General features: G+C 41.4%; 1 protein-coding gene across 5 annotated transcripts in view; it reads right to left on the bottom strand.

Moving 5' to 3' along the window:
* Positions 1-18,186, bottom strand: part of SORCS1 (sortilin related VPS10 domain containing receptor 1) — a 520,496-nt gene that overhangs the window by 93,496 nt on the left and 408,814 nt on the right. For all 5 annotated transcript variants that reach the window (XM_078077135.1, XM_078077131.1, XM_078077132.1 and 2 more), the window contains exons 15-17: positions 16,584-16,701; positions 14,608-14,738; positions 11,330-11,443 (exon numbers count right to left, since the gene is read on the bottom strand). In XM_078077135.1, the coding sequence (XP_077933261.1) occupies positions 11,330-11,443; positions 14,608-14,738; positions 16,584-16,701 (363 nt within the window). The remainder of the gene's footprint in view (positions 1-11,329; positions 11,444-14,607; positions 14,739-16,583; positions 16,702-18,186) is intronic.

The following is an 18,186-nucleotide window of genomic DNA, read 5'->3' as shown; positions in this document are numbered from 1 at the left end:
CCACAGTGGGATGACTGTTCCATTTTAAGTGTTCAAATATCTGCACAGCAGTTGGTTATTACTACTGCCCCCAAACCTTTCAAGCACCTCCCTCATGAACCAGCTGTGACTAATCCTTATCTTTGGAGTCCCTGCTTCTCTTCACAATCCAGCAACTAAGGAGTTAGCACCCAGCCCTTCAGGCAGCCTGGAACTCTCTGCTCTTGCACTAGGATCCCTACTCATTCCATTGGTCATTATCAAGCCTGAGCATGTTTAACATCATTCCATCTACTATTTAAGTAAATCCATTGGAGGTGCTTATAAGTGCATGCTGATTAACAGAGAAAATAATGGCAGGTGGGAGAGAAGGAAAAAAAAAAAAGGTGCCAGCACTGGAGAATGCTGACATTCTGGTACCAGCAATGGTAGCAAGAAAATGACCAGCAATATCACATAGTAATTACGGCACCCCAGTGAGTTTGGGCATCAGAAACTCCCTGCGTGTTTCAGGGGCAAGGCACCATGCAAACTAAAGGTAGCTTATGATTTTTAATCACTCAGCATCCAAGCCCACCTGTGACTCTGTCTTGGCGAGCGGCTCTGGAGGCATGGGCTCACCATCACCACCAGCATCATCAGCTAGAGAACATTCCTTTTGTCTGTCGCTCTTCTGACCAATCATTGCCTCGGGCTTTCCTGAATCCTGCAGCAACAGTTCTGCTTAAATCCTAAGCACGAATCCATCCCCCCCTGGGATTCTGCCACAGAGAAGACTGTTGGTAATTTTTTTAAAACGCTCATTAAAAAGCATTCTGAAACCATTTTATTTCCTGGATGAAAATGGCATCACATTAGCCCTGCCAGACCTGTCCCTGAAATTTAGAAGAAAATTGTGTGCAGAAATACAGAGTTCATTTACTCAAGTAAGCACACACCTGCTTTTTGCATTACAGAATGGTTCTATTTTCATCCCAGCAGCTGTCCCTGGGTCTGAGTTACATAAATGAATAATGCATTTAATATGTTATTAAATGGGGCTGCTACCTCCATAATAACAAGGCAACTTATGATTATGTTGGACCTAAGCTCTGAATATTACTGGGATGCATTTAGTTGGTAAAGCATTCTTCAGTTCACCAAGAAGAAAAGTGCTTTGTAATGGCAAGGGAATCTTTGTACAATTACTGAAAAGGAAACATTCTGCAAATGTGCCTTTGATATTACCGACCGCTCATCAGTAGATAGTGTCTTATTACTTCAACAGCCCCAACTTCAACCATTCTCTTCCTTCCCATCCCGAAACCCCTTTGTCACCTTTTCCTTTTTACCCCACCTTCTTTGATTTTTCTTCTGCGCTTCCTGCCAGTCTTAACACAGATCAAGGCCATAGTTTTTCTTTGTGAGTGTAAAACTGGAAAAAAGCCATGAAGGACTTCATAGTCTGTGATTTTGTTATTTCATAGTTTTTTTGGTTTCTCTTGTGATTTGGGGGTGGTGGTGGAATATGGATGTTTATGACTATCCACTGTATGTTAAGGTGACAGTATAGTCTAGCTCAGTAGATCGCAACCCTGTCTGTCCTTTAGATTCACTTGCCAGAACTTTTAAAACAAATGGATGTCAAGATCCTGCTCCCAGGGGTCTTGATTTAATTGAGAATTAATTATGTTATGATTTTATTGAGTGTGTTTTTGTTTTTGTTCTAAGTTCCCGTGGTGATTCTTGTGTGCATCCAGAATTAAAGACCACTGCCCTGGTGGTTAAAACTAGCGTTGTAGAACCAAACTGCCTGAGTATTCAGGTACTTACTGTATGAACCTGGGCAGTTACCCAACCTTTCTCTAATGCTTGGGTTCTCTGCCTATCAAATAGGGACAATTACAGAATCTTTTCAATAACATTCTTGGGAGGATTAAATGAGATGCTGCATTGAAAAGGGCTTAGCCTGAAATCTGGCACATTGTTAGAAACTTAATAAATACTAAAATATCAGTAATTAGTTAAAAAGTTAGTATTTAAAGCATTAAACATCAACTTGCTATTATACAGCAAGTTCCCAGAAAATAGAAGTGGCACTCTTATTGCCAAGATAACCTTAAGATCAAATCGGACCACGTCAATTCTTTCTTAGATGCATTCACAACTTCCCATGGGATTATTCAAAGAGCGTCAGGTTGAAGTTTTAAATACAGTCCGCAATCTCTCCTCAGTGCATTTTTCCAGTTTCAGCTCTTTCCCAACATGCTTTCTGAGCCTAGGCCATACTCAAACCTGCATGCCTTCTTTTTTCCTGTGCTGTTCATTCTTTCTGGGATGTTCTTTCCTCCTGTCAAGCTTTTATTCATTCTTTAAAAATCAGATTAGAATACATGTTTCTCTGTGAAGTTGTCTCTTGCCGTTTTAGAGTAGTTATCACACGTCATGACCAAGTTAGAGCTGGGACTGTAGGTCTTCTTGAAGCGAAGCAGGTCTTACTGTCACTGAGCTATGGTGTCCCTCGTTTGTGCTCACAATGTGAAGAATTTAAATGTTTTACTTTCTTGGATCGTACAACGTGCCTTTGCTTTCAAGGGAAAAGCGCTGTGTTACAACCCTCAACAAAACAAATAATGGAGCAAGGCTTAGGGATAGAGAAGGGGACTAGCTGTGGCTACAGAGTATGACTAAGACTTAAAATCTTCCTAGACCCAATGTGCCCATGTTTCAAAAACAGCAACAACAACAACGAAAACCCTGTGTAGTAGCCTTAACACCTTAACTTAACACCTGTAACAGCCTTAACATTCAGAAAGGATGTGGTTCCATGGCTGACTGAGCAGGTTCTAAGAGTTTCTCTCTTCAAAGGAACTGTTCTCAGGACTTATCCTTTAAAGTGAGTAAGCAACCTTGGGGTTAGGAGACCAGGAAGAGACTAGGTGAAGGGAAAAATTTTTCCTTGTATTAAGCAGGGTGGAAGCACAAGTCTTTTATTCTGACTAGTAAATGGAATGTGACTTTATTTTGAATATCAACTTGATGAAATGGGACATATGGCCACAATAAACTAAATGACTTAAAATCAAGAATCATGAGAATGACTCATGGAATCCACAATCTGAGTCAACGAGTTGTACAACTAATTTATATAAAGAAATTTTCCTTCTTTTTTAGCACCCACAGTCCTAGGAATCCTAATACTGAGTCATTCAAAACTGGTCATGGACATGTCAGAGTCTGAAGGGATAGCAGAGATCATCCAATACGACCCCTCCATTTTTCACATAAGTAAAAGCACACAGACTTTAGATTTTGCCAAGGTAACATGGGAGGTGATTAGCAGCTCTGGGCCTCTGGACTGAGTTTGGTGTCTCTTGCCACTGTGCCATACCACCTGGATGAGAATAGCCAACACCACTGACATGGGCAACAACAGCTACATGAGGATCTAGGTCTCCACATAGCGACATTCACCTTCTTCTTCAATCCCTGACCCCAATGTCATCCCATGAAAATATGGAAAACCATATCTAAGCAAGGTGCTCTAAAGAGTCAACTTCATAGCCACAAACATTTCTTGAGTGTCTGCTGTGACACTGCATGGCTCTTTGCTGGAGAACCTCCACACGGGCCCCTGCTGTGTTGAATCTGTAAATTATGCAAATGGTTTCCTTTCTATGGACTGTAAACACATGCACCACTTTTCAGACTGATTATTCTCCACGATGCACACTGACAAATCTTGCTGAGCAGATCAGACTGAACATCAAAATCGCCTCCAGGCACAGGAGTGGGGTCATCTGGGAAAAGACCACAGACAACCCTCAAAGCCCCTGGAAATAGCAACTCTAGGGCAATGAATGGCAGGTTAGCTGGGGTCTAATGTTCTCGTGGCTGATACAGAAAAGAGTATGTTTCTAGAAAGCATTTTTATTTTTATTTATTTTTATTTTTTTATTTTTTATTTTTATTTTAAAGATTTTATTTATTTATTTGACAGAGACAGAGATAGTGAGAGCAGGAACACAAGCAGTGGGAGTGGGAGAGGGAGAAGCAGGCTTCCCCTCAAGGAGGGAGCCCGATGTGGGACTCGATCCCAGGACCCTGGGATCACGACCTGAGCCGAAGGCAGACGCTTAATGACTGAGCCACCCAGGTGCCCTAGAAAGCATTTTTAAAACATTCCAAATGTATGTTGATAGTATGGAGATTACTATTTTGCTAGAATTTAGGTATATATATATTTTTTCCTAGACCCACTAAATGTTCTTTCATAGATACTGAATTAATGTTAAAAATTAATGCTAAAATTAAAGCTAAAAATTTTTAAGCCTCCTGAGTAAATATCTTCATAGTATATTAAGAAACTAACCCTGAGGAACAATAAGAGCTGTCATTGTACATTCTTTTAGGAGGGATTAATGGCTTCTCAAAAGAAACCCCATAGACAGAAATTTCTATACACATACTTCTTTTTTAACACATCTAGAAATATCTCTAGCTTAATAGCAAGAAGAAATCTGTCCCCTGAGAAGATTATCTTGGTTTCTTATAATAAACCAGCCCAATGCCCACTTTATTTTATATTTACAGAATCTTTTACGGTTGGCATGAAACAAGCAATGTCCTAGTTAATTTAGCAACTTAAATTTGCAGCATGTTCCCTGGATCCAAAACTGTATAAACAAGATTTAACCATCTATAAGTACAACTAGAGATCGTGCTTTGTGTGTGTGCAAACAGAGATATTTATAGACACAGATGGAGAAACAAAGAGAAACAAATTTAGGGTAATTTCAGCACTAAAATGCAAGAAAATACACGAATGAATACTGATTTCATTCTATTTGGACAAAAGGAACTTTTTCACTCATCAGGTAAATGTGTTATCTGCCTTGAGTGGTGGAGAGGGACACACATGTTTTGATGCCTAATAGTTTTTAATCATGTGACTTTATGAGTGTATGCAGGGGATCATTTGTTTTACAGATGAAAAAAGAAACAAACAAACAGGGCCTTAGATTAAATATGTCCTAGATCTCAGTGCTGCAGTGATTATTAAGGGTCAAATAAATGTCAGGACTATAGATACACAATAAAACAATGTCTCCCCTCTTCTTTACTTCACTCCAAAGGAGCCCTTAGATGATGACTATTGGTGATGGTATCTGCATTTTGCAAAGTGACTACTCTCTGCTATGTACTGGGCTACATGCTTTATATACAGTGCCACGTTTAAGTCAAAGCAGGTGTCAAGAGCAGATAGCAAAATTTTATAGGTAAGAGGTGAAGGCTCAAAGAAAGGAAGCCGCTTGCTAAGATAACAGTAAATGGCAGAAGTCATTTAAAACCCTTACTTGTTTCATTCTAAAATACCTCTCTTTTTCACCAGACAAAACAACCCCATTATATTTCCTTTCCTGCCCGTAACAGGCTGTGGCCTCGGTATCAGCCTCCTGGCTTTCCATGGACCGGTGTGGGGAAGGTGTGAGGGCAAAGGGTGAAAAGAGGCAGGGAGCTTACACTGGAGAACATGGAAGAACTTTGCTCACATGTGGTTCCATGGTGTGAACCTTAGAAATCAGACGCCGCTGGACCAAGGACTGAGGACTAAGGACAGGTAGCGCCAGCCTCCTGGAAGAATATTTTGCACTAATTTCAGCTCTTATTCCAACTCTCTTTTCTAAGACCTAGCCAAGAACTAAAACAAGTTGCGTGACTGTTCATGTCTATACAGAAATGCTGATAAAAATTTTGGCGTCTCCCAAAAATATTATTTCTATTAGGCATAATAACAACCGATGCTAGATTTTTTCCATTCTGGTGAAGTAAGCAAACCTGTGGACACTGTTATATATACCAGGGTAATAAGGTGACTGTGAAGGCAACCATAACCATTTATAAAGTGAGGTATTACAAAAAATAAAAGGAAAAGGAAGGTTCACCTGCATGCTTTGAACTAAACTCTCAGAAGGTGCTGCTGGGAGATTTGCTTGTTAAACTTCACTGACAAGGGGCAGTCGTTCAATAGGCCCTTTCAAAAGTTCAAGTTCTGATGCATGTCTGCACCGTGGGCTCTGCTGGAAGGGGTGTGGTGAAGCAAGAGGGGCGCCTGGGGAGTACAACAGACGGATGCTCTCATTCGCAGGCTGACCTTGCCCTTGTGATTCCTCTGTACTTCATCCCGGCCTGATGCCAATATAGGATCAGTACTAATAGAGCATGGGATGCCCACAGATGGCTAAAGCTGACAGGGGAGAGACTGAGGGTGCATGGTGGCTCCTTAGTCTACCGTCGACTTGCAGACACTGGCAGCAGGTGACCCTTTCAGCCTGATCATCTCTTACTCCTTCTGCCTGAAGTGACCTTCCTTACTTTACTTTGGGAAATCCCACTCAGCTTTCCCTTATAGAATCCACTGGCATTTGTATTTTAAAGGAGGATGGCAGTTAATACAAATGAATCTGTAATGTGTGGGACTCCTGGCAGTCTGTGAGCCAGAAGCTAGTGTTTTAATCCTTCTGGGGAAATATTTGGCGTGCCTGGATCCTCAGGTCTAAGAAGAAAGCAGTTGGCTGGGTGGGATTTGCTTTACAAGTTAGCAGAAACACTTCTAATTGCCAAAAGAGAATCCAATTATCTTTGTGTGTTTTTATAACAATTATTATGGTACGACGATGTTAATTGCAACAATGTTTATAGCAGGTAAAAATAGAAAATAACCCAAATGTCCATGACAGGGGATGACGAAGCAATACCAGGTGCCTTAATACTCTCAAATTAAAAGAAATTAGATGGAAGATAGCCCTATATACTCTGTCTTACAAAGTTGTTTAAGACATATTTCTGAATGAAAAGCAAAATAGAAAAATAATATATCTAGTAGGAAATGAAATGTAAGAACAACCTCCCAAATTAATTTTGTATATTTTTCTCAGCATAATTATTTGCTGACAAATGCAAAGTGTCTGGAAGCATGCATACCAAAGAGATCACAGTTGTGCAGGAAAAGGGGGCAGGATAGGGAGTGATGATCTAAATTAGTTTTTTAAAGATTTATTTATTTGACAGAGAGAGAGACAGCGAGAGAGGGAACACAAGCAGGGGGAGTGGGAGAGGGAGAAGCAGACTTCCTGCCGAGCAGGGAGCCCGATGCGGGGCTCGATCCCACGACCCTGGGACCATGACCTGAGCCGAAGGCAGACACTTAATGACCGAGCCACCCAGGGGCCCCTAAATTGGTTTTTTAAACAGAAAACATATGTATATATTTCTTTCATAATTAAATATTTTTAAGTGAAAAGCTCAACGTTCAATGGCAGCAGTAGAGTGCTTACAACATTAAAAACTGAGTCTGTGCTCATGAAATGCCACTGAGTCCACACACAGCCAAGGGCTTCTGGGGTGAAGGGCTGGAGGGACGTTGCATTCTTTTCTAATTTCATCTATACTTTACCTCTTGCCAACTTTTGAGTTGTCTACAAACACAGTAAATAGGAATTTGATGGGATGAAGTCTTCTTTGAAGATGATTTCAGCCACCTGTACCAGCTAAGGGTCTTCTTGTCCTTAATGCAGAATGTATAGGGAGGCAATATGCCCATTGGTGGGGTTACTATTCATACCCTTCCCCCGACCTTTAGCCCGCAGGGCCCTGTGAGGGTGATCACTCCTCCACCTGTGAGCACCTTGCTTTTGAGAGCAAGGCATTCATCCTCCCTGCTGACGGCTGGAATTTATCTCTCTTCTTTACACAAGCTCACTCACTGCTGTGGATGCTTTTCTGGAAAAAGTCTGAATGGAACAGATGAAACCAGCAGATGTGGTAACTTAACAAAAATTTTTTTGGGTCCGATGCTATCATGTAATACCCACTTATATGAACAACACTCCGAGAGTGGAGGTGAGCCCTAGGGAATAATCCTGTGATTCTGTGATTAATAAACATCACTGCATTGACAAACATTTATCTATCTGAACACTTATTGCTGAATCACATTTTTTTTAAAAGATTTTATTTATTTATTCAACAGATAGAGAGAGAGCACAAGTAGGCAGAGTGGCAGGCAGAGGGAGAGGGAGAAACAGGCTCCCCGCTGAGCAGGGAGCCGGATGTGGGGCTCGATCCCAGGACCCCAGGATCATGACCTGAGCCGAAGGCAGCATCCTAACCGACTGAGCCACCCAGGAGCCCCTGCTGAATCACATTTTTAATTGAAATTTTAATTTTATAGGGCATAGATGAAAAAATCCCATTGGATAATTTATTATGATTTAATCATTTCTGATGTTTTATTTTATAGGAGTCAGGGTTTACTTGAATTTCACATACTAAGTTTACCAAAGGAATGGGGAAACTTATTTAAGGGTAGCCTAAAATGTGTGTGTGTGTGTGTGTGTGTGTGTGTGTGTGTGTGTGTATTCTCAATATACTGAAGAGTGAGGGTCATTGCCTACACTCTGCCTTATTCCAGTGACTTGAGTAGCATGTGGAATAATTTAGACCTCTCTGTACTGGGACCTCCCCTCATCAATACCAAAGAGAAAATGATCTAACTTCCTTGACTGACTGAGTTAGTGAAAAAAAAAAAAAAAAAAACAGAGACTAGCATTAGGGGTTCCCAGTGCCCTTTACAATGTCTAAACATGCTGGTACATGTAAGTAGTAAAACTCAGTTCTCCGGCGCTCCTTCACCATTAAGTGTACTCATTTCAGCAGCCCCCTTTCTGGTTTCCCACGGTGCTGCATGCTGAAAGCCTCACTGACCCACTGCTGTAAAAATGTCATTTGTATTTTCCTCGGGTTTTATGTTATAGTACAAATAAGTCACAGCTTATTCCTATATTCAAAAGTTCTAGGAGTCCCTAACCACAGAGATAAGAACATCTGAGGGTACAAAAGTCTGTGTTGTTTCCCTCCTTTAGAAGAGTAGTATATGCTATTATGGTAATTTTTTCTTAATTAAAAAACTTTTTAGGGGCACCTGGGTGGCTCAGATGGTTGAGCGTCTGCCTTCGGCTCAGGTTGTGATTCCAGGGTCCTGGGATTGAGCCCCACGTTGGGCTCCTGGCTCAGGGGGGAGGCTGCTTCTCCTTCTCCCCCTGCCCCTGCTCATGCTCTCTCTCTCTCTGTATCTCTGTGTCTCAAATGAATAAATAAAATCTTTAAAAAAAAAAACTTTTTAAACATTTCAAATACAGAAGCACACAAATGGAAATGTGGATGTCCTCACCTCTGTCCTGCAGCAGGCATGAGAAATGAGAAGAGCAATTTTCAAATGGGACGGGCCTGCTAGTGAGGCGTCCCCCTTCCTCCTACCTCCCTTCCTTAGTTCTTCTCTTTCTCATGTTTTAAGATCAGGATTTTCAAATACATACAAATGAGAGGAAAGAGTATAATAAATACCCCTGCCCTCCATTAATTCACTTTCAAACATTTTCAACACCTGTTTTTTTAACATTTTAAAACAAATGTCATACATCATGTATCTTTAAAAGACAAGGTTTCGGATGCCTGGGTGGCTCAGTCAGTTAAGCATCTGCCTTTGGCTCAGGTCATGATCCCAGGGTCCTGGGATCGAGCCCCTGTGGTGTCGGGCTCCCTGCTCAGCGGGGAGTCTGCTTCTCCCTCTCCCCCTGCTGCTCTCCCTGCTTGTGCTTTCTCTCTCTCTCTCTCTCTGACAAATAAATAAATAATTAATTAAATAATAAGTTTTCTTTTTTTTTAGTCATCCAAAATACCATTATCACACACAAATATATAACTATATTTAGTTAATACAATAAATATAAATATTTATACTTAGATATAACCTAATATTACCTGTGATAGTTAAGTTTATGTGTCAATTTGACTCGGCCATGTGTGCTCAGGTATTTGGTCAAACATTATTCAGGGTGATTCTGTGAGGGTTGTTTCTGATAAACTTAGCATTCAAAATAGTAGACAGAGTAAAGCAGATTGCTCTCCCAATGTGGGTGGGCCTTGTCTAATATGTTAAAGGTCTCAATAGAAGAAAATGGCTTACCCTTTCCTGAGCAAGAGGGAATTCTTTTTGCCTGACTGTCTTCAAACTGGAAATTCGCCTTTTTTCCTGCCTTCACACTCATGCTGAAACACTGGATCCTCCTGGGTTTTGAGCCTTCTGGCCTTTAGACAGAACTACACCATCAGCTCTTCAGACTTGGACTAGAAACAAACCATCAGCTCTCCTTGGCGTCCAGCTTGCCAAGGCACTTCGCAGATTTTGGGACTTGGACTTGCCATTTCCATAATCATGTGATCCAATTCCTTATAATGAATATACACACACACACACACACACACTCACACACACACACATGTATATATAAAATATCTATATATCTATATGATCTCCTATTGGTTCTCTTTCTCTGGGGATCCCTGATTAATACATTACCTAATCACCAGACCATATTCCATTTCTCCAAATGGCTCAAAGATGTCTTTTTACATACTGCTTGAATTTGAATCAAAATAAGTTCCGCAGGGGCGCCTGGGTGGCTCAGTCGTTAAGCGTCTGCCTTCGGCTCAGGTCATGATCCCAGGGTCCTGAGATTGAGCCCCGCATCGGGCTCCCTGCTCAGCGGGAGGCCTGCTTCTCCCTCTCCCACTCCCCCTGCTTGTGTCCCCTCTCTAGCTGTCTCTCTCTCTGTCAAATAAATAAATAAAATCTTTAAAAAAAAATAAATAAGTTCCGCATAATATTTTTAAAGTCTATAAACATCAATTCCACTCGTGGAAAAGTCACAAAATGTTTTCTCTTTTATGGTATTTCTTAAATAATATTGGATAAGCCCTATAACTCAAAACATTAAACACAAACTTTTAGAATCTGATTCTATATATATAAAGATCAGAATGTATGCCTTAAACATATCAAGACTGGACATATGAAGAAAATGAAACCCGTTTCAACTAACAGCAGGGTACTCTTGAAAAGTCAATGAGCTTTTTTGTTCACTCTATCTTCCGCATCTATAAAATAGGAAATGCACCTATGAAATATTTATTTGGCTTCCTTCACAGAGATGCAGTGAGCGGGGAAAGGGAATTCACAGAAATAGTTCTGAAATGAAGTATCAAAAAGTGAAGAAATGTATAGATTATCATCATCATCTTCATCCAAGGAACTGGTTTTGTTTCTTTATTTGCAACTGAAGTCTTATTCTCAGATGAAAATTGCACTATTAATACAAATCTGGGCTGCATTACTAACATGAACAAAAACAAATGCATTGTGCTATAATGAAAAAGGCCTGGTCTTCGATCAGACGTGATTCTGTAAGTTTAACACCAGCTGAAAAACAGCAGAGGTTGACCTCTCAAGGTCACCACCTCAGACACTCACCCAGTACTGTTGAGATAACTCTGTCCCAAGCTGCAGTCCTTTGACAGAGAAGACGGATTGAACCAAAATGCTGGCAGACACTGACCATTGCTGTGTCGCTCATACCCATAGTCACTGTGGGGGAAAGAGCCAAGAGAGACCTTTCAGTACGTGGCACAATTACTGAGAACAGTTTCATGGTAGCATACAGCCAACTTCTACTCTAGCCAATGAGTCAAAAAACAAGAATTCACTAAATCAATACCTTTCCAAAAATGCAACTGTTCTTTCCCCTGTGGAATATCTATCAGTTAATTACCCACGACAATATCCTACGAGACCCATTTCCAGAAAAGCTGACGTGAAAGCAACAAAGAAGCCTGTGTAGAGACGGAGGCTCAATGACCAATAATTCCAAGTAAGCGGCTTTAAGCTGAGAGAGTAGATTACGTGCTCATGAGGAGAGTCCATGATACTGATGGTGGCTGGGCCCCAAGAAAGCTGCAATTAGAAAGCAGGCAACGGTGGGAGCTCACGCCTCAGTGCACACATCGCTGAAGCAAACACAGCCACACGTGGCATGATTTCATTACCGGTGATGTCTTTGGGGTGCTCTTTCAAGACATCTGGATCTACTAAGCACAGCTGAGCCAGGTCTCTCTGTGCACGCTCCATATGCTTCAGAGTCACAGCACAAAAGGAAATGTCCTTCAGGGGTGTCACGGGCACTCCCCCAAGGAAAAGTTTTGTCCCAGTCAGTTAGCATCGTCAGTTGGGACTAACTGGTTTAAATCCTCTCTGTAGTTGGGAAAGAGTCAAAGACTCTTCCCTCCGTCTCCTCTCTTTCTTGCCTCCAGGGGCCTCTGCATGGCCTAATACTCTTGGCTTCTGGAGGACGAACTTGGGCACAGAGGATGACAACAAATTGCACCTCCACATGCACAGACAAATTGCAGACAGTAACCAGCAAGCAGTAGTACGAATTGGCCCATCTGTGTAATGGAGGTGAGATGCTGGCACACAAGGGGCAGGAAGGGAGAAACAGGCTTAGCCAAGGGGCCTGTCACCAGGCAGCTGGCACTTAGAATTCTGCACACATCAGCTGCACTTGGTGCTGGTTCAACACAGCATGGATAGGAAGACTTCAGAAATGCTGCCTACAGGACACCCGGCGTTCATTTCAGGGAATTACTTTACAAATGCTGAAGAATGGCAGGCAAGGTCATGTGGGGGACTGTCCAGGGGACAGCCACGCTGAGAGGGAACATTTAGTGACAACCACCTTTTATTACACTACAGTCAAGTAGAATCACCGAAGCTCTAGCTACTGTAGGTAGAGACTCAACAAGGTCATGGTGAGTCTTCCAAAATATTTTTAGAAATCATGCACTAAATAAAAATCCCATTTGACCAGAAAACCTTATAATGGCCTCATTTATGATTCATTACCCACTTCTCAGAATACATTTCAGTTAGTGGAATAAGTAGCAGATTCCAATCATAAATGAGTACAAGAATTGGGCCAAGACTGTAGGGGAGCGAGAGATAAGGGAAGGGAGAGGTCTAATTGCCTCCCTTACCCATGTTCTTTTCACTCTAGACTAGCTTAAAACTGGAAAAGAAAAACAACACATGACAATGACAACAACAAAAGACCAGCTTATTTTGGAACCTTGTAGAAAAGATGTCCCCCCAAAACAGTATTTTCAGGAAAAATCGGGGAATCGGATGTCTCATCTCACTTTTTCTCTTGCTTCTCTACCAGCATAAATTTGCACTTTACAAAAGCATGACTATATGGTAAGACTGAAGTTAAATGACTAAGATAAAATGTTAACCTCCTTTACAAACTCTCCTTGAACAGAGGGGATAAAGGAGAAGCAGTCAGAAAGAGGGATGGGATGAAGGACTTTAAAATTCCATGGAAGTTTTCCCTGTGACTGCATTTCAGGATGTCAATCCTGAAAGGCAGGGCAGGGATAGGATACTTTTATCATTGTTAATAATGGTGCACTGGCTAAAACAGAAGTTACAGCTGGGAAGGCCCCTGCAGAATTCCTTGTGAGCTCCAATGTAACTGAAGTTCTGTGGCCCTCTGGCTGAGCCCAAGAGATACAGCACTGGCTCTTGGCTTGCCTTGTCTACTAACAAGAGGGGAACAGCTTTGGGTTATCAGACTGAGGACTGGTGGCCGATTCTGGCAGGCCTGCATAGGACTATTTATTCAGAGAATGTCTCCAGAGGTCTACCACGAGAGAAGACTTACTTTTTCTAAGCCATATGATGTGTATTGCACACAGTATCTCAGCCCACTCGCTGATATTTTGATGATCAGATAAGTGATCTGTGATTGCTATACAGGCAGATATCCAATATTAAAAGAATGACTTTGCTTTCTTATGTGGGTCAAGTTTCAATCATTTAACATTGACAATATATATTCAGCAATTGCTTTCTCTAAACAAAAACATATACCTAAATTTAAAGTAAAAGGAAGAAAAGAAGAAAAAAAAGGCATTAAATGAGATGGAGATGATGCAAGGAGTTACCACCTACTCATCCTCAATCATTTCCAACCTCACCTGAAGGCCAAACCCCAACCTAGAACAGAGCAAGGGAAGCACCGACCCCACAGGCCAGCTTTCTGCTTACCAAAGGCTTCAGAAAGAATGCTATGGCGCTCAAATGTCTAGTCCTTCCCAGTTTATACTAGCTGAATCCTGCAAGAGGGACAAGTCTTCTGTACCACTAGGTCCACAGAATCACAGATCGCCAATGCCACTGAATCAGTCCTCGCACTGAAGTCAAAAAAGTCTTCCACACCTTGCACAAGCAATCATCAGCTAACTAACCACTGACTGAAAACTTCCAGGGACAGCAAGTCTACTGCCTTATAAGGTGATTGTTCCACTATGAGGAACCAAGAATCTAGGAAGAGTTTACCTTGAGCACAAATATATTTGCTGTCTAAAAAGTCAACTTATTGTTTTCAGTGTTGTTGTCTGAAGCAATTCAGGGTGGATGTGGTCTCTTTTTTTGTCCTAAGATCTATCAAATATGTGAAGCTAATTATCAGCCATCTTGTGAATCCTCTTTCAGTCCAAAGAAACTCCAAGTTTTTCCATATACACATGCACATAGCTAATAAACCATGTTGTCTTCAAGAGGTAATTTCACAAGAATATGAGGCTTGTGAGAGCATAGGTATATGCTACTATTATTTCAAATCTCAGCTTTCACTAAGACCCATGTGAATTTGATATATGGAATGAGTCCACGGAGTAACAGCACAAGCTTACCAGTCAAAATCGGCCTCTGTGCAGACACAGGGTTCAGATTCCATAGCTCTTGCATATTTTCCTTGCATACACTTACGCTCTGATTTTCGCTTCTTATATATCCTCTTTGCTCCCATGATGCATGCTTCCCCCTATAAGGACAAAAGGATCTCAGACAGTTGGACACATAGCTTGGACCTTCCCTGCTCCACATCAGGGGACTCGGGGAGATATTCCCAAGCTTTAGTGTAATCTGGACACAGGTAGCCTGCTTTGTGCTAATGGCATTTTATTTTGATGTCTAGAACCCTAGTGTAGAACGCAACTATAAAGACAATTCTAAGAAGCATGGAGGGTGTGTCAAAAAACATCCTTAACTCCTCATGTATTCAGCAAACCTTCGCTTATCAAGGTAGGTAGGAGGCACCATGCTATGAGGGACACACAGTCAACTCAGACTCAGCCTATAACAAATGTATTGCCAACAAATCTATGGTAATTAAGTTCAATTCTTCTATAATAGAAGATTTATGTGCTTGGTCATTTATGAGCATATGAAAGAAGAGTATTGTTAAGAAATATAAAGATCTATTTTGCCTCGATTTATTATGCCTCTGCCCACACAGCTTCATAGCACTGATTTTAATGTCCATCTATCAGACAAGTGAAAGAACTAAACTCAGTGTTTCTCCACAAAATAAATAAAAGCTTTGAATATCACAGTGCCTGTGGATCCCAAAAGGGAAAATAACAGTGATGTAAATGAGCAATAATTTTATTGTTGAGTCTCCAAAAAGAGTATACGATTCTAGTGGATGCAGCCCCAACTGTCAAACACAGCTTTCTGTCTGAAGGACAGAAAAGAGTTTTGTCTCTTGAACAAATTTGCTTTAACCGGCTCCATCGCACATACACATCTTTATTAAATATATTCCAGTTGACCCTTGAGCAACGCAGGAGTTAGAGGTACTGACCCTCTCACACAGTCGAAAATCCCATGTATAACTTTTGATTCCCCAAAAACTTAACTACTAATAGCTTACCTCTGACCGGAAGCCTTACTGATAACATAAATAGTCAATGAACACAGATTTTGTATATTATATGTATTGCGTGCTGTATTCTTACAATAAAGTAAGCCAGAGAAAAGAAAATGTTATTAAGAAAATCATAAGGAAGAGAAAATACATTTACAGCACTGGACTGTATTTATTGAAAAAAAAATCTGCATGTACGTGGATCCATGCAGTTCAAACCCATGTTGTTCAAGGGTCCAGTGTACTTAGCCTAGGCTTAGGGGTATGATGTGTCAGTCAGTGCCTGAATATGGCGATGGCCATGCAGGGGAGCCTCTGCTACGTCCTTGGAGGGCCCTGCAGAATGACTTCCACCTTGGGAAATCAAAGGAAAGATGCTTTCAGCTAAGCATTCTGATACAAGCTGATCAGTTGAGGGGCCAGAATGAAGGAAAGTGTCCTATTAATGATTCTGCATCCTCTTACCACGAGTACCTTGGAAGGAGGCAAGAAGCACTGCCTAATCTCAGGGAATCACAGAGTGACAAGGAAGGATTATACTGGCACCGCTCACTGAGGGTTAATTTTATTATTTTATGTCTCTGTTTGCATTGCTCAATAAAACTGAAGATCCTTTCCTCACCCCTGCCCCTACCCTGCACCCACACGACATGCTCAGATAAATTGTTCGGATCTGCGTGCTGAGCTGGTATTTCATTTTGAGTCGTAAGTCTGAGCCAAGCACATTTGAATTTTATCTCATTATATCCTAGTATAATAAAAAAAAGAAATTACTTTACAACAAGCCATAAATGTTGAGTTTGTTCACTGCTGTGGAACACAAAATATGTAAGAAAGCAGTCGATGTAGCTTCTGATGTAGCCGGAGAGGTAAACTGTGGCCGTGCGGACCCCGATTCCTACACCTCCATGACCGCCGTGCCTTCCACCCAGGACCGCACCTCAGCTCAGCGCCTCCTACCTGGCTGTGCAGCTGCCACGGTCGGTAGTCCTCCTCGGCACACCGTCGGTCGAAAACGGACTTGTAGTCCACTTTGACCAGCTGCCATTCTGAGCGGTGGCTGAAGTGTCCAAACACGCTACAGAGTTCATAACGAGAAAAATAATCAAAATCGGAGCAACTCCAGTAGCCAGCCCGTGCCGGGTGTTGAACACGAGCTTAGCACAGTGCTCAATGCGTTACACTGAGCAGATCACTTAATCCTCAAAACGCATTGACGAGGGGGGTCACTATTATTGGCTCCGTGTCACCCATGAGTAATTTGAGGCTCAGAGAGTTTCACTAACATGCAAAAAACCAAAGTCAAACCACTAAGAACTGGTCGAGTCAGAACCCAGAACCAGGTAAAGTCTGACGAAAAACCCACTTCTGCATATTGCACCACAAGAACAGCTGACAAGAAAAAAAAAATTAAGAAAACAATCGCAAGTGCTGCCTTCTATGCGGTGCAGGATTACACTTCTGGGTTCTCTTACTAAGGTCCGTGGTTCCCATGGTTTCTGTGCTATTTCACCTTCCCGCCAGTCCCTGGGGAGAGTGGGCAGCAGGGCCAGGGCCTGGAGTGAGAACTGTGTCCTGCACTCTGCATTCTCTCCTTACTCAGACAAACTCGGGCATCTAATGAGGTGTTTGAATCACCAGTTATAGCCCTCTGTGGAGAAAAGCCATGAAGTAGCCTTTTTCATCTGCGTTCTGCAAATATGAAAACTGAATAAAGACAGATTATGGAACAAATTGCTAATCTGGCTATGTGTTCGGTGGGCAAAAGTGCAGCTATTGGGCATACTGAATTTTTGTTGATCTTTTGTATCATTAAAAGAAGGGAAGAAAAAATTAGAAAAAGTATCAACTATTCACTATGACTTTTAAATTTTCATTGATGACAGGGTTGACTACTTTAAAACCTTCCCTCTGTTTTCCATGTCCAATTTTCCAGGGGAAGAAAAAAAAACCCTCACAGTTTCATGTTTCAAATTCCAAGTTCATGTTTTGAAACCCTTAAGCAGGCAACTCATTAATCAAGTCTTTCACAAATTAATGATCATCACTTTCCAGACAAGAATGAATGCAAATACAATTTCACAAGAACAGATTGTTCTCCCGGTTTTTCTAATATAGCCTCACAAGTGGGTTAGGTAAAGAGCCAGGGAAAAAGAAAATCCTTTGTGGGGTTTTGATCAAGCTCAGTGTTCTGCCTTAAAGTGAAATCATTCTTATACGCCTGTGATTTTCTGTATATTGAGTTTATTATTAAGTTTTAAATTTATAGTTTCATTTTCTATTGAAATAATCATTTCTAATTTCCCTAGGCCCATTCAGTATAGGAAGAAATAAGTTGTGCCCTTTTGCTGCCAGCCCTCAGTGTGGGTGTCCTAATTAGTAAAGAGCCAAGAAAATGGCCACCCACATTTTTCTTTCCCCTTTGCTGGGAAACCATGAAGTCAGATGTAATAACCCTGCTGGCAATTTCATATTTAACAGTAGCAAAGTGGTTAGGATTTGCTAAAAACAACATGTTTCTGGGGGCACCTGTGTGGCTCAGTCCATTAGGTGTCCGGATCTT

Source organism: Halichoerus grypus, chromosome 7 (genome assembly GCF_964656455.1).
Source record: "Halichoerus grypus chromosome 7, mHalGry1.hap1.1, whole genome shotgun sequence".
NCBI lineage: Eukaryota > Metazoa > Chordata > Mammalia > Carnivora > Phocidae > Halichoerus > Halichoerus grypus.
The sequence above is the reverse complement of the archived record's forward strand: the minus strand, read 5'-3'. Positions and strand labels throughout refer to the sequence as shown.